Consider the following 25090-nt stretch of genomic DNA (forward strand, 5'->3'; position numbering starts at 1 on the left):
AGAATTTCTGTATATCGATCACAGGTGATGAAGTTTGAGTTCGGAGCTTTGTACAATAGAATACTGCAAAACACGGGATGAGAAATGGCAAAGTATGGACAACTTTGATTCAATATTTTGCTCTGTTTTTTACAAATAGGTCATACAAGCAAATTTCTTACACAACAAGAAACAAAATCTACAAAAAAGATTCCCTTTAGCTCGTACACGAGAACATTATAGCAGCTTACGCCAGAGGGTTATAAATACAAATTACAATTACCACAGAAAAAATATGGAGGTGAAAACCTTTTATACATATTTCTGTAACTTGGTTGGGAGGAGTTTGTTCTCATGTTTTGTTATTAGTAGATATGTCTATCACTCTGACAACTTGGTTCCTCCTTTCACCAGTATAACACCACTTGCAGTCTTGCGCCACTGCCTTTGGTGTGGTCTTCTAGCTACACAAAGTATCACGGCAGCATCAACACAGCTTTACAAGATGCTCCGATTTCAGTAACCATCTCAAAATTTTCAACAACAAACCTGCATACTTTCCAAAATGACAGTAGCAAGGATCCTCAATAGCTACTTACAGCACACTGCATGGTTTATCAAAATTCAAATTGGGTTAATCACTACACTGACTCTTTCAAGCCACAAACTACTCTTTGTACGACCATCAATTATGCAGCTATTAGTTTTGGCCATCCAAACAAGTGTATTATATTACCTGCATTTCATTCTCTAATCCCCCTGCCATGCCTAGGGGTGCCATGTAGAGGGCAAAGATAAGACGTTGGCAACAAATAGGCTGGTGACCGTAGAACTTCAAATCCTCCCATTTGACAGTGCTTGTACACGAGGCTTTGTCCTTATGATTGTTTCATCACTGTGCCTAATCCATTCTGAGAGTCTCCAAGGCTTTTGCCATTTCCATTTGAATTGGACTAGCCACTGGTGATGGCTCCTCTTCCACCTCCATAGCTTTCCAGACTGTCCTATAATAGCTAATTTTTTTGTTGGCAAATGTCCTATGGGTACCATCTGCACGAATAGAAAATCCTGCTGCTGAAACTTGAAAAAAAAAAAAACAACAAACAAAAAAAAGCAAAACAAAAGAACAGGCCCCAATTCTGTAATTGAAAAGATCAGGAACTGACCTTTCGTGTCTGATCTATGAAAGCTGTGGATTCTCTCACTGGGCCATTAGCAATGCCTGCTGTATACTTTAGCTGTTTCTGTGCAGGCACAGAGATTGGGGACAAGGAACCATTCGTGGCATCAGCAAAGTGTTTCAGTGAACTGTGTGAGTTCCCGTTATCATAGCCAGCCTATGAGTTATAAGATATAAAAAAAAGAATCATTCACATTCTTGAGCCAGGTAAGAAACAGATGAGAATAGATGTTGCTGCAACTGCTATAAAAACCTATAGAAAGGACCAGACTCCTCTATTTTCCAATATGAAAGAACTTTTGTTAGTGAACTGTAACTTTAGAGCTTCAGGGTTTCTTAAGCCCTTCAAAAGTTTCTCTTCAACTCTAAAATAAACCTTCACTTCCAGAGGGGAAGTCTAAATTCCCAAACTTATTTTTTTCGAAGGTTTGGTATTAGGAAGAATAGTGCTATTCTAAGGTCTAAGCATTAGAAGAAATAGTAGTTGGTCTAATATTCTTACCGATGGTGGTGTTGCCAATGCAGCTGCGGCATCTTGCTCTCTAAATTTTAGTTCCTTTTCAACTTCCTTTCTTCGTGTCTCACTCTGCCGCAACAAGCCTACAAGTTCTTTGAGGTGCTCTTTCATTTCCTTGATCTCCATATCCTTCTCCCAACATTGGCACCTGTTGACAACATGTGAAACAATACTCAGAACTTCATGTGTAAAAATTAAATTTACAGATCATGATAATCTTCAAGAAATTATTTAATTGCTACCAAGATCTATTAATACCTTGCATCAGCAACAGAATCGAACATATATTGAAGCAAGTTCTTTGCATCTGCCATTGAACGCAGTTGGTTCCAACGTCCACGGTTAGTAAAAGCACGCTCTCGCTCTTCTGCCTCTGAAAGTTGTGATGCCATTGCTACAAGTGAGTTTGACGATATGCCAAGCATGTTCTCAAGTGAGGATATTCTGGCCATTCTTGCATTTGGTGACATGGAGGAAACTCTGAGATAAAAAAAATACAGTAATAAACCACCTGATTTAACCTCTACCATTCAACTATTTCTTGCTAACCTCTCGATCCAATTCCAAGTTATGAACGGGGAGGCAAGTGTTTTAACACAAAACATACCTGGAAAAGCCATTCTTTCCCCTTGGAGGACTAAGGCCCTTTGAAGCAAACTCGTCTACTTGCTTCAGCAACGCCAACTCTTCTGCCCAATGCAGCTCGTCTGGATAGTACAGCTTAAATAAGAAACCTCCAATAATATTTCAAATACATTCAGTATGGAATGAACATGAATTTATACATACACTTGACTTTGTTTCTCATATTCATGACGAACTTCATGCACATTCACCATGACTTCCAGCTCATGATCTAGCCAGCGTTGCAAGGATTTTTCATTGTGCTAGTGATAAAAAGTTGAATTATCAGGATTCAAAATTCAAAGGGAAAGCCACAAAGCATTAGGTAAGAAGATGAAGAAAAGAGGAATACCTGTCCATGTGTTCCGTTGGACCCATTCCCATTGGCAATAGCTGGTAAAAGTTTGCAAAGTTAGATAGCTTATTAGATGAGTAGAAGGCTCATGGTGTGAACATATAAGCACCCTATGTCATTTAAAGGCAATAGGTGTCCAGAACTGCAGCTCTGAAACATTATATATACCTGAGTTGTCTCGAGCAGAAGATTTACGAGCTTCAAGCAATTCTTTAAGCCTCTTGGTAGCCATTGCAGCCTCTTCAGTCTTTCTTTGAAGGACCTGAAAGAGAGGAATGCATTCAACAGTCAACTGCCATGTTGCATGTTGCTAGAAATTAATACAACCCCATAATCATACATTTCTAAAGTATTAAGATATATCAAGCAGAGACAATCAACTCCGCAGATAACATCACACAACTCCAGGAATGTAGTCCTATGGGCAATGGCTCGTTTAGCTTGAAAAGAAAACACCATAATAAAGTACTCTTTCGCTCTCATAAAAGAGAAGCATCCACAATGTAATGAAAGCAACATGCAGCAATTCAGATTACTTCCCAAATCAGATTTGAGCATAACAAGGGAAATTAACATGCAGTATCAGAATCAGAAATTTATAATCAGAAACTTGTATTGCTTGACAGACTTAGCATTGAATTCTTTCAAGTTTAAACTCAAAAAGCTCAAATAAATAAGCAACTGAGACATACTCACCATTTTCTGGCGCTGATTTAAAGCCTGCAGCTTATGCCTTTCATATTCATTTTTCCTGCCCTCTTTCCGTAACTATTATTTCAAAGTGAAATCAAAGAAGGGAGTGAATTAATACAGACAGAGATTTCAGCCGAAAAATTATTAGACTAAATATATTTCATATGTATAGTTCCATGAGACAACAGCAGGAGTTTCAGACTTTCTGAACTGTCTTCAAAGTAAATACCTGCAGCAGTTCCTTCTCTCGAGAGGCTTTCCATTGCCGGAATTGTTCTGCTTCTTGTTTTATCCGTTGTTGCAATTGAACCTACAAGATTAGAAAAGTATAAATTTTAGCAGTGGACAAAGTGAAATTTTATGATAAATACTGCATGTATTGTATGGATTACTCTAAACCTTCTGTGCCTTTATAGACTGAATTTCATCTTGAAGCCGTTTTGCCGCTTCGTCACTTTTCTGTTTTTGCTTCAAAAGTTGAACCTGGCTCTCTTGTTTCTTCTTTAGATCCAGAATCTGGTATGTTAACATTGTAAAGATGAAACATTTCTGAATATAGGAAGTCTCCTGCTTATCCAGAGACAAAAGCTTTATAGCTGAAAATTTTGGTCACCTGTGCCTCAAGTCCCTTTAACTTTTGGGAATGAACATCCTGCAGTTTCTGTGCTTGTCCATCACTAGCAGCAAGATTTTCGACTTCACCCAACAAGTGGTCCCTCTCTTTCTGCATTATGAAACAGGTTAATGACTGACGAAATGTATACTACTTCTCTCCGATGAGAATATCAAAATTCAAGGGTTTCCAGTTCACCTGCACAGCTCTTTTCTCATCTTCAAGTTCCATTATTTTCTTTCCAAAGTGCTGCTTGAGTGCCACCGTGTCGGGCCCTTCCAAAAATTTCATCTCCGACTGCACAAACATCAAACCAAATGTTAACAGTATACACAACCATATGATAGAAAAGAAAACCTCTTTATGAGGAAAATAAATTAACAGTGTACACAAACACACACCTCTTTCTGCTGCAGACGTTTATTCAGTTCATGCAACTCTTTGTCCATGGTATTTTGCAGAAGACTATGTTCCCACTCTTTTGCTACTTCTTCATCAATTTCTCCAGAATCACCTGCTAAAATAGGCAATACTACCCTAGATGAAAATGATTTCAAGTAAAGAAACCTTAGTTTTATGTGAACAAAACTGATTCACAGGATTCTAGGTGATTTTTCTGCACAACTTATAACACTATAACAAAATTTCCATAGTTGCAGGATTGCGATGTAATTGAGAAACTGATGCTTTTCCAAATTCCCACGCCATTCTAAACAATAAATACCTGATATTGCTTCACCCATTTGATAGTCAGCTGATTCTATACTTTGTAAACCCCTTTTAAGGCCATCAGTTTTCACAGAGCAGGGACTAGCATCCTGAAAAATGAAGTTCAAGATGTGTAAATGTCCATAGACAAGCAGGTTTGAAAGAAGTGAAGAGGCAAGATTGAAGAAGAGTGTGATTGAGAGAGATACATACTTGAGCACCTTTGTCCCATTGGTCTTCAACTGTGCATTTATTTCGATATTCATGAAGTTCTCGACAGAGATCCTCATTAGCTGCTTCAAGCCAAGCAATTCTTTCCTTGAGAACCTACAAAAATTGATAGAAAAATATTTTAGAAGATACGCATATCTATTTTTTATTAATTAATGATAATATTTTTTTATTTTTGATAATGATTAATAATAATAGTTAACTAATACAAATCAAGAATTTGTTATATTGTTGATTTGGTTCCTTCATTTAAGTGGAACCTCTAAGTCTATAGAAAACATGTAACTCTAACCCTCGATGGAAGAAAGCAGACATTAAAAGAATTCAGATAATAGTAATACCTGCATTTCATCAGAAGAAGATCCTCCCCCACGAGCACAAAGCTCAGCTTGCAAATACTCTAATTGTTGGCGCATCTTCAGCATCTCATTCGTCATGGGATCTCTATTGACCTGGTACAGCAAATCAGAAAAGGCCGCATAAGCAACACTTTAACAAAGGCAGATCATTTGTATCTACATTCAGAAGTGAAAAAAAAAAAAAAAAAAGAACACTAAAGAGATTACTGTAGATGAGTAACAACTTACAATGGGCTTATTTTGGATATTTCGAGCACGATTTGCATATTTCAAAGTGTTTAAGGTTTCCTCAGCATTAATATCAGCAGGACTGATGCAAGCTGTATGACAGAAGATAAAAACAAACATCATAAACTACCCATAAGAAAGTTTTAGTTTGCTTGACATGAAATAACAAAAATTGATTAATTACCTATCATAACAGTTCGGCTATTACCACCAAGTGAGTCCTGCCAAAATTAAGAGTAAACTTAGAATTCTACTTTATAATAAGCCTGTGCAGGGAGGTGCATAGGTAAATGAATATTTGTCACTTGTTGTTACACCTTTTTGTTTACTTAAGTATACGAACAACTTGGCCTCTATAACAGAAGATTTTATCAATTTCTGAATAAAACAAACCTGCAAAAGCCGAGTAAGTTTACTATCTCGATACGGAACATGAAGTCCTTCTTTTCGCTTCTTCTCATCACCAAGTGCACTTATAACATTTCCAAGTGCAAGAAGACCTTTGTTAATATGAACTCCTGTTTAAGAGAAAATAATATCCTCAAATGAAGACCAGAAGTACACTGTAGATATAAAAAGTCACATAAAAAGAAAGTGTATCCAACCTTCCTTAAAACGCATGCCATCTGAACCTGTCCTCTTGGCTCGCTCAGACCCGGCAAGATCCACCAAATGCAACTTGGCACACAGATAATCTTCATTCATACTTTCATTGAGACCATTGCCAGAACTTGCTGGGTTGAGCTTATGCATTTGCTCTAATGTAATGGTGAAGATGGCATGTGAACGACTGTATAGACAGAAGTAGAGAAAGAAAAGTCATTATACTTTGTGGCACTTAATCTACATCCAAAGATAATAAAATCAAAACAAATTAGAAATGCAGAAACCTACATTTTTAACGCTGTATATAATACATAAAAAATAAAAAATAAATAAAAAGAAACTGAGTTCAATGATTCTTAGATAGGACATGGCACCAAATATACCTTGACTGATTGTTCATATTTGTACTCCCTGTAGCCCTGCTCAGTGATCCTTGCTCAAGGCATGTAGCCATTTGTTTAAGTGTGCTAACACTAATTTCAGTGGATCCTGCCAATGTAATAACACCATTTGATGATTCTCGAATTTGTATTGGTGGTTTTCCAGGGATTGCTACTTTCACGGCATGCCCATTTGCACCTTCTGGTTTGCTTAGAAAACTGGGATCTAGCAAGTCTCGTACTTCCTCTTTAAGAATCTTTGCAACAAAATTTTCTACTTAAATCAGTGATGAACCTCAGATACGTAACAAATGGTAGCTATCAAATCTTCAACTCAAGCCAAAATAGTCTAGTAACATCACAAATCATGAAAGACAACTTCTAATATCCTAAAACAAAGTAAAGAATAAACCACCAAATACAAACCTCTATAAAGGAAACATGCAACTGGAACTCCGTCTGATGCTTCAGAGTTTCAATTTTGCTGAATAATACATTCATGACTTGAGGGATAATTCCAGTCTGCACACCATCTCTGAAACCAGTGCCCATGGTATATGTTTTCCCGGAACCCGTCTGCAATATAATGATTATGTTAGCTTCAACGTAACACTAGCCGCAAGGCACACAATCTCAACTCTACATCAGAAGTGTAACTACCTGACCATACGCAAGGACAGTAGCATTATATCCTTGGAACAAACCATCAACCAGAGAAACAATACACTCTTCAAACATTGCAGATGATGGAGAACCAGTACTCCCGTAGACATGATCGAAAGTAAATGAATGTGTCCCAATTTGTACCTGCACCATTGTCACAACGAACATGTGGTCACATTAATCAAACTGTCAACAATCACTTAATCAGCATGCTAGAGCTCATCAGTGGTGGAGCCAAACTGGGCCCAAAAAGGTTCTCTGGGTTCTGAATAATCTCTGCTCTTTTTGCACAACTTTCACATTTTTCTTTACACCAACACCACCTCCTCCTCCCCAGCTTCACTGGATTTTCACCTCAATTTTCACAATACCCACAACGACATTTAGCATCTGTTCTGAATACAACTAGTTTCTAAAAGTGGGTTTTTATTAAGCTTTGGATATTGTAGTTATTTGGTTACTGGGTATCTATTAATGCAATTGGACACCATGCACATTCTATTGGACTGGAACGAAGTGAAATTAAAGAAACAGAGTTCTACTGATTGATCATGCCAAAAACAAATTTTTACCATGAATAAGAACAGAAGAGAAGAAATTAGCCTATGTTATCAGTTTCAATATATATCCGAAAACTTATTATTGGCTTCGCATGACGTATAAACTGAGAAGAAACAGTTCTTCTTCTTCTTTCATCCAAAAATATTTCACCGGTTGAATCGATGGCGTAAATCAACCGAAGTAATAGAAAGTTTTGATTTCTCAGATGTTACCGGAATTGTACTTTACAGAACCAAATGTAGGCATCAGCTCAGCTTCAACCGATTAATAATCTCTAATCTCACACAATATTTTACAGCCCCGAACAAATCACATCACTTTGAGACCATAACCAACTCGGATCGAGAATCAAAATCGGCAAATGAAGCCTGCAATGCTCCGGTGCCGGAACCATGACTGAATCTAGATCTCCCGATATTCCAATCCCCTCCGCTTCAGTTCGCCACCATTCTCAGTAACAACTTCCTCAGCTAATTTACTCAAAAAAAAAAAAGGAAATGCAGGGATTTAATCGACAGTACCTGAGGCTTCCCAGGCACGACAGTGACGCAATCCTTACATCCCTGAAGCTTCTCGTCTCCGACGAGCGGCCGGATGTGGACGGCCACTTTGACACTGCAGTCCTCACCGGCTTCCATGGCAATCAAACCAGCTCCTCCTCCTCTTCCAGAGCTCAATAACAAAAATCCAGCCGATTAAGAAGAATGAAGCCGGATCAAACCGTTCTCATTGTCTCACAAATCAGGTGAGGAGAATGGAGCTCATTTTGGTTGAGACTGTGATGAGAGTGTTGGAGAGAGAAAGTAAAAATAGTAAGAAGAAGAAAGAAGGGAAAGGGTAGTTGGGGAAATGAGCGCGTAACTGCAAGGACAACAACCACTATGATTTTCCCTTGCCCTTCACTACACACCCGCACAGACGGTTTGCGTTCCTCCAAACTTTTATGACACTCTTTCCGAAATTGCCCCCCAGTTCTGCTTTTCTCAACGGTCTCTCCCCTCCGTAATGTTTGACACCGAGGTGGGGGCTGTGTCCAGGTGCGAGGTGTCACCGTCGCCCCTGTTGTGTCCGCGTTATTACGTCTTTGCCCTTCATTTCTGGATTTTCCTGTTCTCCGGTTGGTTTCCGGTCTTACACGGTACCGTTTGACGGGGCGGGAATTTGGTAAGGAAAAGCGACGGGCACACCACACCGTGCCACGTCTCATGAACTCGGATGAAATTTTTTATACTACTTAAAGTAATATAGCAAGCCACATCGGTTACGTTAACAAGTTAAGAACACACTCATTCAATCGATACTCGAATTATGGAATATGAAAGTATCTCACCAAAGCTCATGTTGCATGCACATGAATCCAAATACCTCTCAAACATGCTTGTCACAAACTTGGGACTCGAACTCTGGACAATATAAGCAGTTCGACCAACTTTACCACAACATGTGACAAATTTATTTTTTTTCATCAACCAAAATTGAGAGCTAGCTATGTCCTTATAGTTGGTAATATCATATTTGAATTGGTTAACTATAAATTAGAAAACACGGCGCTTGTTTAAAGTACTTATAGATTAAGACTTGTTATTGAAATTTACTTATAAACTTTCATAAATTGCCGTTTGAATCACGAGTTCTATAATGTTGAATGTAGCTAATGGACTGTTAGCTAGTAACAACTGAGGTCCTAAAAATTACTAAAATACAAATTTCAGACCTTTAATGGAAGCAACCTGTATTAGAATATGTCTAAAAATGTACTCGTTCTTACCCGTATATTACAATAACATATTTCTAAGATAATTCCAAAAATGTACAATTTGATTATGAAAACATTCATTTTGCTTGTGATCCGGATTTTTCTTTTTCTTTTTCTTTTTTTTTCTTTTTCTTGTGAAAATTGTCGCAATATTTGTCGTCCTCTAGGCATTTAGGAGAAGACCTACAGTATCATATAGTATGGGGGAAAAGGGTATCAATATGTCTTGAGGAAGAGGGCAAGTGAGTTAGAGGGGGGGCGCCCCGGCTATAGAAAAAGTGATAATTAGAGAGAGGGGGAGGTCCGCTGCAGTAAAGCGAGTGGACGGAAACACAGTCCCACACAAATTAGACAATGCCAGCTGGTGGTCGACCACCCTCACATGCCCGTTAACCCACCTAGCTGGACCCCACTCCGATCACTCCCCCTCCAGCACAGTCATCTCCAACTCCCGACGACGAATGGTCCCACGTTTTTCACACACCTGTGCCACCCCCGTTACAAAAGAAGGACTTTCGTAGCAGTTTAGACTACAGAAGAATATGGTTCAATTAGTCAATTAGTTATTGTTTGCGGTATATTTTACAAAATAAAATGTTTGTATTTTTTTAATTTGAAATATTACAAGGCATTTCTTTTTCTTCGTCAACGTATTAAATTTGAATGAAACCAACTGTTTACCCATATTGTTCGTTAAGTGCTCTTTAAAAGTGGTACGTTCAAATTCTTAAAGAATATAATGATGTTATTAACCATGGACTACTACCCGGTTGGTGGTTGTACTCTTAATAATGTAGTGTTTTAGGAGGCTCAAAAGTAAACTGTAGCAAGTAGATGAGCAAGGACCATCAAAGGGAGTGATGTTGGTTGATGGTGATACTTGAATTATTTAAGTGGTGATCGAACTATATTTATATATTTGGGATCCACTGTACTTGAAAACAAAATAGACAGGAGGAGCTGAAGATTATGCTACCTAGAATACATGGTTCTGAGTTCTTTTATATTTCCTTCTACTGTGGGCCAAATTGTATTTTCATCTTTTGGCCTATCAAGATTAGCTATATGATGTTTCCATTTTTGTACTAAAATTTACATGCTAGTACAATAACATAAATTGACAAACATTTCTTGTTAACTACCAAAGTATACAAAGTTTTCATTTGAAGTTGTACTGTCTCGTGAATGTAGAGTCCCAATCAAAGTTTTGAAAAAAAACAAAGATACACACAAAGCAAAAAAAAATAATTATACGCTTGTTGACAAAAAAAAGTTATGATTAAATTCAGTTTACCTTCTTAAGGTTTAGGGTTAACTTTATTTCAGTTCCCGTTCTTTCAATTTTGAAAATTTACCCCTTAAAGTTTCAAATTTTCATCAACCTTGCTTATTTACTAAGATTTATTCTAATTTGGATGTTAAATGCTAACATGGAATCTCAAAAAAAAAATCACAAAGTCTGATTTTTATGTTACATGACTGTTTTAGCCTTTAAAATGAGTCATAAAGTCAAAATTAACGTTAAATTTTGATTGAATCCTAGCAAATAACCAAAGCTGATGAAAATTAGAAACTTTAGAGGGTAAATTTTTAAAATTGAGAGAACATAGACTGAAATAAGGTCAACTCGAAACCTCAGAAGGGTAAAATGAATTTAATCCAAAAAGTTAAATTACAAAAAGTAGTGTTTAATCAGTTAAAAATACATCATGATAATATGTTTTTAAGCGCGAGAAAGTAAATAAACTCTCTCCGCCTGAAGCTAGCGGTAGACTGCAAGATAAGCAACCTGCTCCACATGCACCAATGGGTATTTTTTGCAGTTCTTTCGAGCTACAGCTCCTAAATTGAGAGTGAAGGAAACCCAGATAGAAAAGCTGATAAAAAACTGATCCCAACCTCAAGTTTCAGTGACCCCAATACCTAACTTCCCACTCATTCCATTTCTCTGAATTCGACCGTTAGCTTGGAAGCAGACCAAGCAACTATCCAGAATGTGAAATGAGGCCCCCACTTATATATTGCTTGCTTCATTTGCTTTGCTGAGGAAAAATCTCTACCTAGTTTGTTCATACTTACCTTAAAAAGATGTTCTTATTAGCTGAGTTTAGGCTTTTCCTTGATAATTTACAATTGCCAAGTATGGGAGACAGCTCTGTTTTGATATGATGTCTTACCACTTACCTCCAAAGCTTCAACCTAATCCCACGTATGATCCTATGACAGTATAACCTGTGCCTTCTTAAACAAGGCACCTCAACCTTTTCATTTTTGGGTCAGTTTTTTTCAACCCTGTGAGTTAACTTATCTCTTTCATTCTGCAATTTATTACTATCTCGAGGAAGTGCATTTTTCACCCGGACTAGCTTCTTCCCTAATAGAATAGAATGATATCATCTGAATTGATACTTAAACCGATATAACGTTGTTCATGTAAGTTTATCATTAAATCACATCCTTCAAATCACTTGAGCGAAACTTTTATCGCAGCTGATCGATCGATGGACAAAATATGCCTGTACCTTCTTGTAAACAAGAGAATTCCAACTCAATGTTGTCAATAGAGCACGAGGGCGGCCACATGGTTGAAGAAAACTAAGCACATTCTTTTTAACTGTTCTCCAGTAGCTGGATGAGATGAGAGAATGTGCTAGCTGCAGCTACTGAAGCATTGGTGCCTCTTTATTCTATTCCCTTCACCACCTCTATCTTCATCCTTGTGCTCTCTTTCTCTCACCATGTGCTTCTACCACCTTTACGTCACCACCATTATTCCCAGCTCAAGCTTCCTTTTTCATCCAAGCTAGCTAGCTCCCATTTTCATCCATCTCAGACAGCCATAGTCTAACACATTCGATCTCCTCAAACAATCCACCATCTACAAGATGATTAACACCATAATTAACAGGGATTTTGGACTATCTCACAGTCCAATTAGCCATTGATTATTTCTTAAGTACATAATCAATTATGCTAACATAGGATAGATATGATTCCAAACTGCACAATTATTATAAGAGTGGTCCAATTGTCTACTCAAAGTAAATGAATATCCAAATCCAAGTGTGCTTTTTTCTTAGTCTTTTGCTTCCATCATATCTTGTCTAGCTTGGATCAATCTTGCAACCTTATGCTTAAAAAGCTATCGTTGTTTCTGACTCCTAGCATCAAGAAAAAGCACCAAGAGTGTGGAGGAGGAGACACAACATGTGAGACTCCTGCATTTTTTCATCATGGAGATCCATCTGATTTTGGTCTTGATGATTACGATTTCCATCATTCTTTTTTTACAAGTGGTCTTTAAGGTTCAATCGCTTTTTGCTGGTGCCGACCTCGTCGTTTGGTTCAACGTGATGTGACTTGGGAATTTTGTATTCTTAGGCAAAAGAATTTTGAGTTAGGTTCTTCCTCTTAGGCAATTTGGCCCATGTGATTTTAGGCCAACAATTTAGGCCCAGATTCTTGTTTTGGTTGTTTGGAGGAGGGCAATGCACATTTTAGCTCTTCTTCTACTAAGGAAGAGTTTTCCACAATTGGTGTTTTTTTTTTTTTTTTTTTTTAATAAGAAGTGTTCCAAAATTAGTTAAATTTACATATTAGCATCTATTGTCCCTTCGGGGACATCCGATATGACCGATCCGACATATTATCATCTATTATTGGTGTGGATGAAACACACAGTTTAAAAGAGTTTTGTCGATGAGTGTTTAGACATTGTTAGACTCAAAACTAATTTTATATTCGAGTTAGATCCATAATGTCTACAAATACAATATCAATATTTGTGGCTCGATGAGAATTTTTTCCAAGTTACGCTTAACTTCCTAAGTTTCATATTGAAGAACTAGACTAAACCATGTATGAGCTTGGCCCAATTTGTTGATACACGACATATAGTTGAGGTCTTGCAGTTTTCACCCATGGCTAGCCCAATTAGACCCAATAATATTGGTAACATGTCATTTTGAGCTCTAATTACTATGTAGTATGTAGTAGTTTAGTTCAAAACAAAATTGTTTGGTAGATATGAAGGTTGTAATTAAATAAGAGGCTTTGAGCCAAATATATTCAGATTTTTCTTTTATTGTGTTCACTTAGTTTAAGTGATAAGATTATAACATTTGAATTATATGACAAATTGTGCCCATAACCAAATCAAACTAGGGGAAGCACATATGAATCATTCAAGACAACATGATATTTGTAAACAGCTCATTCGTTATCAAGTATTAACTGTAGAATTACATCCTAATGAGCAGGTAAGATTTTTCTTAGGAGAAATGTCTTTGTTTTTTTTGTTTTTTTGTTTTTTTGTCTTTGTCTCCCTTTTTATTGTTCTTATTAAAATTTACTTTGGCCAAAATAAGTGTTGGCCAATGCGGCGAAGTTTTGTCCGCCAACGCGAACGAGCAACTTGGTTGACCCTCGCCCTCATTTTCATCTGAATCTCATACAACCCAAACGAGAGGAAGAAATAAGAAGAAGAAAAATCCACAACCCCACTACTCCGCCGCCTCGGCCATCGCCTCCGCCGCACTCCGTTCAGGTACTCATAACTGTCTCTCCGACTCAAACATGCTGACCTGATCAGTTAACCCCCACAATATATGCATGCGTATCTTTGGATTATTACTGATTATAATGATGATTTAGCATGAATTGTTATTGAAATTTCGCTTCGAGGTTTTGGATCTTATTGATCACTATATCTCTACACTTGATTTCTGTTCAGAATTTCAAATCTATATATTTTTGTTGTTGTTATGGTAATAGTAATACTGCTCATAATAATAAGTAGAATTCAGCTTATCAGCTAAGCTCGTTTACAATGTGAATTTTAGGCTCTGTACTTGTGAATGATCAGGTGATCGGTTAATAACAGCATTTCTATGCAGGATCCTGGCGTTTCGTTGATGAGTTATCAAGTAAAATGGCATCGAATTATGTGTTGAACTTGGTGAATTCTACGTTGGATTGGGTGACTGCCACTTTAGATGCTCCCTCCTCCAGAGCTGTTGTTTTTGGAGTGCCGATCGGCGGTAGGCTTGCAGCTGTGTTTCATGAGATTTGTACTTTTTATTGATGGAAGTTGGTTTCTGATCAACAATTATTCTTGCAGGACATCTTTTTGTGGAAGTACTTCTTTTTGCTGTCATTGTTTTTCTACTCTCCCAGAAAAGTTACAAGCCCCCTAAGAAGCCTTTAACAGAGAAGGTTTGTGTCAAAGATTGAACTACTTTCAATATTCATAAGTTAACAAAATAAGGAGTTCAGGATTGAGGCATTGTTGTAATTTGATTATACTTCTTATTGGCATTTCAAAAGAAAAAAAATCTCTGCGGCCAATTTAGTTGTGTCACTATTTACATATCACCAAACATATGATTCTGATTCTTGTGCTTTCCGAATGTTCTGGATTCTTAACTGAACTTTGCTAGTTTTGGTACATGTAGGAAATAGATGATCTATGTGAGGAATGGGTTCCTGAACCTCTCATTCCTCCTATCACCAAAGATATGCAGTATGAACCCCCAGTGTTGGAAAGGTGAGTGAGCTTAGTCCCTAGCTCTTCTTAAACTAATTCATAGTTTGGCGATGCTTTAGTTTGCATGTTCCTCTGTTTGATTTTCATCAGGGAGAGAGAGAATAAGGAGGCCATTAAAAGTACTGCATTTTTTCTTTTTTGAAGAAAGAATAAAATATCGGGCTCTTCATGTTATGATTTTGCTAATGAGCGGAATTTATTCAGTGCTGCAGGGCCACACCCAATAGTCAATGGCAAAGAAGTTGTGAACTTTGCTGCAGCAAATTATCTTGGATTAATTGGACATGAGAAGTTGCTTGTAAGAGATAATTTTTCATATTACTATACTTTCTCTATTCGAATGATAGCATTTATAGAGCATTAATAGAAATGTCTAATCTCAGGAGTCATGTACCTCTGCATTAGAGAAATATGGTGTTGGTTCATGTGGTCCTCGTGGGTTCTATGGCACAATTGGTATGACTTATATGCTATGAGATAAAATTTCGATGTTCTTTTCTTTTCATAGAAAGTAGACACCTGCGGTATAACTTGTCTTATTTATTTTATTTTGCATCAGATGTCCACCTTGATTGTGAGGCAAGAATAGCAAAGTTTTTGGGAACCCCTGATTCAATTCTCTATTCTTATGGTCTCTCCACCATGTTCAGTGCAATTCCAGCATTTTGCAAAAAAGGAGATATCATTGTTGTGTGAGTATGCATAATCCCAATCATAATATATTGTTGTCTTCTTCTCTGTTCTGCAGAACCTGTTTAGTTAGACTGTTGGAGAGCTTTTTATGAAAGTGAATAATATGGATAACATAACATGGCAAATCTCTTCACTTTAAGCTAATTTATAGATCTTTTTAATTGTTACTTGCGATTACAATTCAAATTGAGATCAAATTACATTCAAATTACTGAAGTAATTGAAGGATGTGTATATTCGCGCTGATCAGTATGTTTACTCGTCGCTCACTGATCAGTATGTGTATATCTTTCAGGTGCCACGTTACTTTTTTATTTTACTACTGTTCGGTCCTGGGCTTAGCTTATATGGAGTTTCTCTGCCTGCTAATAACATTGCACAAAAATTTCTGTGTAGATATGAATTTATGTGTAAAGTGGTTTTTGTTTCCTCTTTTTTAGGGACGAAGGAGTCCATTGGGGAATACAAAATGGACTTTATCTTTCTAGAAGCACAATTGTGTATTTTAAGCATAATGACATGGAATCATTAAGGAACACTTTGGAGGAAATCACTGTGAAGAATAAGCGTGCTAAGAAACTCCGACGCTACATTGTGGTTGAAGCTGTGTACCAGGTATCACATCAAATATATCTTTTTTTACATTTTTTTTTCTTTGGCATGTTTTTAGTTCTTTGAAGACACAAGTCAGCATCATCCACATTCGTTATAGAGGTTGCTTATACTATGTGAAATAAATGCAAGATTTCCCATCTCTAAATGAATTGTAATAGCGCCATTTTCAGCAAGTGGATTGACTGAATAAATTAGAGGTTGCTATGTCACTAAGATGTCAACAAAATGACCTTTCATCTTTTTGTAGTTGCCAACTTGCCATGATAGCAAATTGCCTCTACTTTTAATGAGAATTGAAATAGCTTAATGCAATTTAGAAGTGTTGATTCCTATTTGTGGGTGTATTGACATGTCATGTTGTCATGTACTCTGTTACAGCTTTCTGATGTTATAGTTGATTACTTACTTCAACTGATGTGAAAATTTTACTAAAACAGAATGAGATCTCTTCTCTTTAGCTCTTTCTATGCTGTCATTATAACATACAGTTGCTCCTCCTTCCCATCTTCAGTTAGTTAAAATATTGTTTGACTGGGAGGTCTTGACCGGTTCTCTTTTATCCTTAAATTTGCAGAATTCTGGCCAAATAGCCCCCTTAGACGAAATTGTTAAATTGAAGGAGAAATATTTCTTTCGTGTTTTATTAGATGAGAGCAACTCATTTGGTGTGCTTGGAAAAGCTGGACGAGGTCTCACTGAATTTTGCGGGGTTCCGGTATTTTTCAAACATCATTAAAGAAAAAAAGACTCACAATATATTGATTCATAGTCAGTTTCTGATTCTCTAGTGGTGTGATATATGCAGGTTGACAAGATAGATATTATTACTGCTGCAATGGGACACGCCTTAGCCGCAGAAGGAGGCTTCTGCACAGGAAGTGCTAGAGTCACTGATCACCAAGTATGGTCATCTATTAACTGCTATGGTTCCTGTCATAACATTTGAATTCTAAGAAATTTTATCTTATCATAATAATGGTTATGTCTTTGCTTTCCAACAAATAAGTTTCGCGGTATTGTCTGTGGCAGCGACTGAGCAGTTCTGGGTATGTCTTTTCTGCTTCTTTGCCCCCATATCTTGCGAGTGCTGCCATTACTGCCATTGATGTTCTTGAGGAGAACCCTGATCTGATAATGAAACTGAAGAAAAACATTTCGTTACTATGGAAAGGTCTGTGCTAGATCTCCTTTTTCATGTGCTTAAGTGTGATTCTCTTTGTTTTTGGGTAGTTATTGCACTGCTATTATAGATATAACTTGATTAGTAGTGTCTTAGCAGTCACTTATGACATGCCTTGCGCTGGCATCCTCTTTATTGAGTATTGTGCTGTGATGTGCAGGATTGGCAGGAGTAACAGGCCTCTCATTAGCGAGCAATCCAGAATCACCCATTGTGTTTCTCAAACTCCAGAAGTCAACAGGTTCTATAAAGAGTGACCTGCAGCTCTTCGATGATATTGCAGACCGTGTAAGTAAATTGTTTTATCTTGATGACACTAAGCTGAATCAATTTCTGCTCTGTTTCTCAAATATAATTGTTATGGCTTTGCAGTTGTTAAAGGAACATTCAGTTCTTGCGGTGGCCTCCAAAAGGTCGATACTTGATAAGTGTCGTTTGCCGGTGGGAATTAGACTGTTTGTTTCTGCCGCCCATTCAGAAGCCGATCTGATCAAGGCATCAGAGTCGCTGAAAACAGTTGCAGAATCAGTGCTGAAGAATTACACATGACTGGTGAATGCCTGATTTCTCTTGCCGACTGAAGCACATTCTGCGGCTTAACAAAACCCTCGGATGTCTGAGCAAATTTGAAACTTAGGATGACAGAGAAAGGGGGCATCTGGTTGATGCAGTAGAGATGCCATTATTTGCATTCTTTTCATCGCTGTTTTAACATGTGATTGCTACTTTTTGGGCCACTGTATACATGTGATCGAGATTAACGTCAAATTTAGTCTTAGAACACAGATTACGTCCTTGATTGTTCATAACGCTGTCAAAATATTCATGTTACAACTGTACATTGGTTCTTAATTCTTACTAGACTTCTTTACGTATTTCAAACATGTCAAAGGAAATGGCACTGTTTCTATCATTTGGAAATTGCAATGTACATTCTTCTAGTACACAAGAATCTAGTTATTTCATGCGTTTTTCATGTCATTAGGAAATTTTCATTTCATTATATTTTATAATAAACAAATGGAAATTCTTTGATACACGACGATGTAATTTTAACCATTTATCATAATTTATATGTTTGATTATCATGTTTTTATATTATTTTATTTATCGACGTGTGAAGATACGATACGCGTGGAGATGTTCTCCAAAAATAGTGTATTAAAAGACAAAACGAACACGCGCGCGGAAGTTGCGTAAGCGCGTAGTGGTACAATTGTACTGAACTTCCGGTAGTAGAATTTTGGTGGAATTGGATATGGTGGAATATAAAAGGCGAGCTTAATAGATTCTTGTGCTTGTCTTCAATAAAAGGCGGCTGCGTTTTCCTTCCTCAATTCAATCATCGTCGTCGTCTTCTTTCTTTCTTTCTTTCTTCTTCTCAGAGAAACAGAAAGAGAGAGAGAATGTCTGGAGGGATCGCGCGTGGTCGTCTCGCCGAGGAACGCAAATCCTGGCGGAAGAATCACCCCCATGTCGGTACCCCCACTTGTTTTCTTTCTTTTTTAATTTCAGTTTCAGTTTGAAGGTCATTGCTCATATCAATAATAATTGTAATCGGTGGTGTTTAGGGTTTTGTGGCGAGGCCAGAGACGGGTCCAGATGGCTCCGTCAATTTGATGGTTTGGCAGTGCTTAATCCCCGGAAAAGCCTCTGTGAGTTTCTGCTTTTGTAATTTTGATTTAGCTGCTCAATTTCAGCATATCAGTTTTTATCTATGTTTTCTGGGTATTACCCACATCGGACTAAGAGTGTCAGTAACTCTTTTCTGTGTGTTTCTTTGGTATACTTGCTTGCTCATAATAATGTTAAATTCATAGAAATTATTCAGGGTGGGGCAGTAGCTCTATCAAGAGTTGGACTTGTTTTTTTTCTTTTCTGTCGAAATGTTTCGCTATAGTTTTCTGTAACCCTGTCGGTATTGTCGATCTTTTTTTATACATTCTCAGCTCTTGTTTGCTGTTGTGCGGTGGACTGTTCTGTTATTACATATTTGTTTCTGTGTTCGGGTGACCTGAAGTAAAACGGATTGGAAAAATGAGTAGGATGTGTAATGTACATTTTGGAGAGAATCTTAGATAGATGATTAAGCCTCAGATATCTTATTGATTGTACTACAGTTTTTAAAGGTCTATTAACAAAGTGTTGGAAGATCAATGTAGCAATTTCACGAGCACATTGTGCTGTAGAACAGTTGATATATGTTGCTTTATGTATACTGACATTTGCAGTGCTTTTTGATGGTGCTTTATATTTATAGTAATGTGAATGTCTTTGTACTATCGGCATTGACCATATCTCAATTGCAGACTGATTGGGAAGGTGGCAACTATCCACTTACACTCCAGTTCAGCGAGGATTACCCCAGCAAACCCCCAAAGTGCAAGTTCCCACAGGGTTTTTTCCACCCTAATGTGTATCCTTCTGGAACTGTTTGCCTTTCAATTCTCAACGAGGACAAGGTGAGTAAATAGCATTACATGTACCTATATAGGGAGGTTTTGTCAATTGTTGAAGTAGCGTAATGGGATTTCCTTTCTCAGGGGTGGAGGCCCGCCATCACAGTGAAGCAAATCCTAGTAGGCATTCAGGATTTGCTTGACCAGCCTAATGCTGCTGATCCAGCACAAACTGAGGGTTATCAGCTCTTCATCCAGGTTTGTTTTGAATTCTAGTTGCACTTTGTTCTCTTGTTAGTTAAATTTTCTATAACCAATTTTGATCCTGAATTCCTGATGTGCAGGAACCAGCTGAGTACAAGAGAAGAGTGAAGCAGCAGGCAAAGCAATATCCATCCGTTATCTGACAATTGCTTTTGTTAACTCATTGTTTAGTCAAACAAAATCATGCTCAAGGCTCTTCGCAAGACTTGACCTACCTTATAAGTAGGTTATTAGCTGACTTGCATCCTTTTTCTCCCTTTGTTTATGGTTGTATGTGTATTGTAGTTGGTTCTCATTCTCAATTGTGACAATACTCAAAATTTGTAGGCACTAGAGGCTCTTATGCACAACTTCAAACTCCAATCTTGGTGTACTTTGTTCTGGATTTGTTATCACTGCTGTTCTGGGAAACTCCTCTTCTACTCATGCCTTTAATTTCTTCTTCTTTTTTTTCATTTTTTGAGAATGCCCATGCCTCTATTTATTTATTTATTTTTTTAAAGCAATGAGATACAATCTGTGTCCTGAGCCAATATCTGAGAAGAATTGAGTTTCCATAGTAAAATATTGGTTAAGCTCATAATGTTTACGTTTGGAAGGTGTTTCAACAATTTAAAATCTTTTTTTGTTGCTTTGAATATTTCTCACACTAACACAATCAAACTCAAATTCCATACAGTACTTGTTGCTTAACCTCTAATGACAAAGAGTATAGATGATTGATTAAGCTCAATGAAGAAGCAAATGCACGCTAAACACAACCTCTTCAACCAAAATTCATCTGCACTGTTTGAGCTCAGTTGTATACATTAGAAAATAATCATCTGCAAAAGTAAATTGATTCAATCCGTGATGACCCAGAGATAGTTGAGCTTTGGATTCGTCGCTTTGCAGCTATGTATATGGAACTGCCGCTGAATATGAGCTGCTCACAACATACAGACATAAAAGTTTAAAATTACTCACTGATGCAGTAGTCACTAGTGAATGAATGGTGATACTCCGTCCAGCATCCAATTCAACTCTCAATTGACATGGATTCATTCGGTACTAGACAGAGTTCCCATCATTTCATACACAAATGATCACCAACATCTTGTGGAATGTATTCAATCATCTTCAGTTTCATCAAAAACACATCAAAGATCAGTTACAACTTGAATAAACATTGGAAAAATTGAAAGAACTTTGGTATATATACAATGGCAAAAAATGTACACTTGCAAAATGAGCAGAGTACAGAGCATAAAAGATTCCCAAGGGGAAAAGGAAAACTCTATATGTCATATTGTGTATGAACTTGTTTCTATCTGTATATTCTGATGATGAAGGCATACCAGATGCTAAAGCTAAACAATGACAGCCAAATCCATCTCACTCACACGCAGCGATTAGTGATGTTTATACGTTGTGTTCTATAACGCGGGGTTTGGGGATCTTCCACAACTATCCAAAACAATCTCGAATAGATCATTGGACTCTTCATCAAAATCCAACGTCCGGTTTGCAGTGACTGGATACTGGCTGCCTCTGGTTGTACTCCGATTAAGCCACTGAGAATCAATCCTTCCCATCGAAAACAGCTCTTTGCTATCTTCATAAAAGGCATGAGAGTTGGCATTTCCTAAAGGACCAACAAAGCAGGGATTGGGGGTCCTGTGCGCATTTGCTGGTGCATATTTGAACACACTTTGTCCAAAATTGACCAACACCTCAATGTCTGTGTTTGCTGCAAGAGTTGGGTACAGAGGAGTCCCAAACTCCTCTGACTTGCACTGCACCACATGAACTAGCTCCGAGTCCACAGTGAAGTAAACCTTCTTTTGTCTTGGATCAAATCCACAACCGATTACATGGTCAGTCCTTCCCCATGCAGCTTTATCCGATTCAAATGCAAGTTTAATCCCTGAAAGAAAATAACCAGAGTTAAAACTTGAAAACTACATAAAGTGATTGCAGAAATTGTGGGTGAAGTAAAGGCATATACTGATGCAATAACACCTAATAAGTCTACCAAATATTTGTTTTTAAAAACGTTTTGTTAACAACTTCAAACCTACTCCAGGTACAAGCCAAGGATCGCCACGATGTAGTGGCCCATCAACAAACATTACTTTTGTTTCAACTTCGTCATGCTAGAGATTCTTTAGGTGGGAGATTTAATTCATTGGTGGTTCATTGCTTTTTCCTTAGCCAAAAAAAAAAAGACCCAAAACTAGTAACTTTTAACCTATTAACTTGTTGAAATCCTACTAGACAATGCACATTGTAAGAACAGAGGGGTTTGTCACCAATTATCAACTTGTTAAAATTCAATGTGACACAGGAAATGTCACTTACCATCAAGATGGACAGCACCGTTGGATCCGAATCCGATACTTCCCGGATAGCTGCCGGGAAGTTTTGTCGGAAGAGAGCCGCCTGTAGTGAGCCCCAATGACAGTAACACAGCTGCTTCTCTTCTCTGATCATGTTCATCTATAACACCAAGCTTCATTTCCTCAATTTTATTATTTCTCTGCGCACTACTAGTGACATGTACTAAGGATTCTGAACTAGACATCTCAATGAACTTGTCTTTGATGAGCTTGGTCTTCTCACCCTCACTATTTACTTCATCTCCAAGAGAAAACAAAACTGTGATCTCAAAATAAGCCTCTTGAGGAAATGAGTTGTTCCCTAAAGGTGGCCCCGGCAAAGGAAGAGCAGTCCTAATCACAGAGGCAGCAGCTCCGGTGGTGCTCCCGGAATTCAACACCTTTTTCAGGCCGGAGTTTAATCTGATCTTCTGCATGAAATCCGCCGAGGCTTGACAAACCTCCCAACTAATCTCCGGCTCCGTCTCCCTCACTCTATGCTCACCAACAGCGCACAACCCTAAAATCCGCCTCGATCGCGTCGACGGCGATGACGTGTAAGCCGTCGCAAAAGCGAACCGAGACCAGCCGTTTTCGACGGCGTCAGTGACGGAGGAAGGATGATCCGACCAACTAAAAAGCGCAGACGACTTTCCATACATGTAATAGTTGTTACCAGTTTTCTTACTAGACACATGATCAAACTGATGATGTTGCTGCAGACCCTCTTGCTGGTTAGTATGAAGCTTTGCTATTCCGGCCTCCAAGCTCTGGCCACTCCTAATATTGACCCTCCTCGGCGGCGTTTCTTTTCGTTTCTTACAACAACAATTCAACCTCCATAGTATCAGAACAACAAAGGCAGCGAGGAGTACTCCAAGGCAGACTAGCAACGCCACAACCAACTGTATCTGCCCCATTCTTCTAAAAACTTGCAGCAAATGAGTACTGATCAATGGTGGAAATGATAAGAGCAGAGATTATAAGGAGAGACTCAGAAAGCGCAGGCGTGGACCAAGACTGGTTCAAGAATGGTAGGAAGCTGAGGAAAGGAAACAAGACATGGTGTGGTATATTGGCATTAGAATAAAGTCATGAGAGATGGCCGAAACGTTTATATTCAAAATCAGAGACTTTGAATTCTATATTAATTTGGTTGTTATTTGGTACGAACCGACTGTCTTTCTCATATTAAAACACGCGTTGGTTTTTATTTCATTATGGCTTTCGAAGGAGATGGGATGCCTTGGAGGTTAGTCTACATAGGGCATGGTTTTGTTCTCTGTAGCATGCACTTCTAGAAAGCCAAAAGGTACAGACATGTTAATGATGGGTTTTATATTTCTTTCTGGTTTTGACTATCTTTACTGGGTATTGGCATTAGGATTGGTCACCTTAACCACAGAGAAAGAGGTAATTAGGGTTATGTACGTAGGAGGCAGAAAGATGAATAAAGATTGGGGATCATGATAAAGATTGTGGAGATCAAACTTTTGATTTTTTCTCCTTCAGATGGGGGACTATCACAAAGATTATGGGAGTTATAGACGTTTTGTATTTCTTAATGATTGAAGCTAGCTAAGGTAGTTCTAAACTTTCCTAAATCCATGGTTGGAATTATATCTACGATCTTTGAGAAGGAACTACGAAACATATTCACTAGTTATGTTATTACCTTCTCTTTAAGGAGGTAATTATTAATTAATGAGTTAACCTTGGGATAAATATCGTCTCTGATTGGATTTAAGAATCTGTCATTGCCTAAGTATATCTAATCAATTGTCAATCAAACACGTTTTTATGTAAAAAATTGCTTAGTCTTGCGATTATGAATTTGATTATATGATCTCGATTATGAATTGGATTAAGAATTCTAAGCAATGCATATGTTTTTGATCTACAAAAGAATATGTCAAACAATTACCTTGATGTCAAACATTTTCTTTTTTGGGTTAACAATTTGTCAAAGATTTTGAAGTTGTTTAAGTGATTGAATCAAATTAGTCAAGGATTAAGGGATTGAACACAAAATAATTAATTTGTCTCATTTGGTCTACTATATAGCTAGAACATATACATGGATGAAGTAGGGATGGCAATAATCCCCAGCGGGTAGGGTACCCACGGGTATTCGACCCTAACGGGGAAGATATACGGGTATAAACGGGTAACGGGGATGGGGATTCCCAGTATTCAGATTCTTAAATCGGGTACGGGGCGGGTATGGTATTTTGATATTCGTCCCCATCCCCACCCATTAAAGATGAAAATAATATTATATATAATTATATAATTTATTATTATATATATATTTATATATAATTTATAAATAAATATTTATGTAAAAAAATTTGTGACTCTCTTAATAAACATTTAATGGACCTTCCTTTTTATTATATATTATTATTCTCTTAATGAAATTTACTAGTATTGTTCTGTTTTAACCAAGACTTGTATTTATTTTTATTGGAATGAAACTTATTTATTTTGGTATTTGATTTTAATTTCATACTTTTATATAATTGTATTTCATTTTTTTTTTAAAATTAATTTAATACATAATTGTTAACGGATACGGGTACGG

The 25090-nt window shown here is 37.5% G+C and overlaps 4 protein-coding genes across 4 annotated transcripts; 2 read left to right on the top strand and 2 right to left on the bottom strand.

Moving 5' to 3' along the window:
- Positions 1 to 94: 94 nt before the first annotated feature.
- LOC101297025 (chromosome-associated kinesin KIF4A-like) lies at positions 95 to 8478 on the bottom strand. The gene is made up of 26 exons (XM_004291033.1): positions 8219 to 8478; positions 7134 to 7280; positions 6900 to 7049; positions 6477 to 6730; positions 6093 to 6277; positions 5881 to 6005; positions 5672 to 5708; positions 5488 to 5579; positions 5242 to 5352; positions 4883 to 4996; positions 4686 to 4779; positions 4363 to 4475; positions 4160 to 4258; positions 3962 to 4072; positions 3748 to 3864; positions 3578 to 3658; positions 3352 to 3423; positions 2824 to 2917; positions 2653 to 2693; positions 2462 to 2563; positions 2284 to 2378; positions 1935 to 2156; positions 1662 to 1824; positions 1146 to 1316; positions 716 to 1029; positions 95 to 584 (listed from the first exon to the last, which is right to left on the bottom strand). Exons 1-25 carry the CDS (start codon positions 8333 to 8335, stop codon positions 814 to 816), a joined length of 3123 nt encoding a protein of 1040 aa, XP_004291081.1. The 5' UTR covers positions 8336 to 8478; the 3' UTR covers positions 95 to 584; positions 716 to 813.
- A 5368-nt stretch (positions 8479 to 13846) lies between these two features.
- On the top strand, positions 13847 to 18405 carry LOC101297314 (long chain base biosynthesis protein 1-like). Its single transcript, XM_004291034.1, has 13 exons — positions 13847 to 13999; positions 14349 to 14492; positions 14573 to 14667; positions 14907 to 14998; positions 15203 to 15296; positions 15382 to 15454; positions 15558 to 15690; positions 16132 to 16306; positions 16881 to 17021; positions 17112 to 17207; positions 17336 to 17477; positions 17647 to 17774; positions 17859 to 18405. The coding sequence occupies exons 2-13, from the start codon at positions 14384 to 14386 to the stop codon at positions 18033 to 18035; spliced, it is 1455 nt and encodes a 484-aa protein (XP_004291082.1). The 5' UTR covers positions 13847 to 13999; positions 14349 to 14383; the 3' UTR covers positions 18036 to 18405.
- Positions 18406 to 18744: 339 nt separating this feature from the next.
- On the top strand, positions 18745 to 20601 carry LOC101297605 (SUMO-conjugating enzyme SCE1-like). Its single transcript, XM_004291035.1, has 5 exons — positions 18745 to 18961; positions 19058 to 19141; positions 19796 to 19948; positions 20030 to 20143; positions 20230 to 20601. Exons 1-5 carry the CDS (start codon positions 18893 to 18895, stop codon positions 20290 to 20292), a joined length of 483 nt encoding a protein of 160 aa, XP_004291083.1. The 5' UTR covers positions 18745 to 18892; the 3' UTR covers positions 20293 to 20601.
- A 712-nt stretch (positions 20602 to 21313) lies between these two features.
- On the bottom strand, positions 21314 to 23594 carry LOC101297899. Its single transcript, XM_004291036.1, has 2 exons — positions 22490 to 23594; positions 21314 to 22055 (listed from the first exon to the last, which is right to left on the bottom strand). The coding sequence occupies exons 1-2, from the start codon at positions 23424 to 23426 to the stop codon at positions 21565 to 21567; spliced, it is 1428 nt and encodes a 475-aa protein (XP_004291084.1). The 5' UTR covers positions 23427 to 23594; the 3' UTR covers positions 21314 to 21564.
- Between the last annotated feature and the right edge of the window lie 1496 nt (positions 23595 to 25090).

Source organism: Fragaria vesca, linkage group LG2 (genome assembly GCF_000184155.1).
Source record: "Fragaria vesca subsp. vesca linkage group LG2, FraVesHawaii_1.0, whole genome shotgun sequence".
NCBI classification, from domain to species: Eukaryota; Viridiplantae; Streptophyta; class Magnoliopsida; order Rosales; family Rosaceae; genus Fragaria; species Fragaria vesca.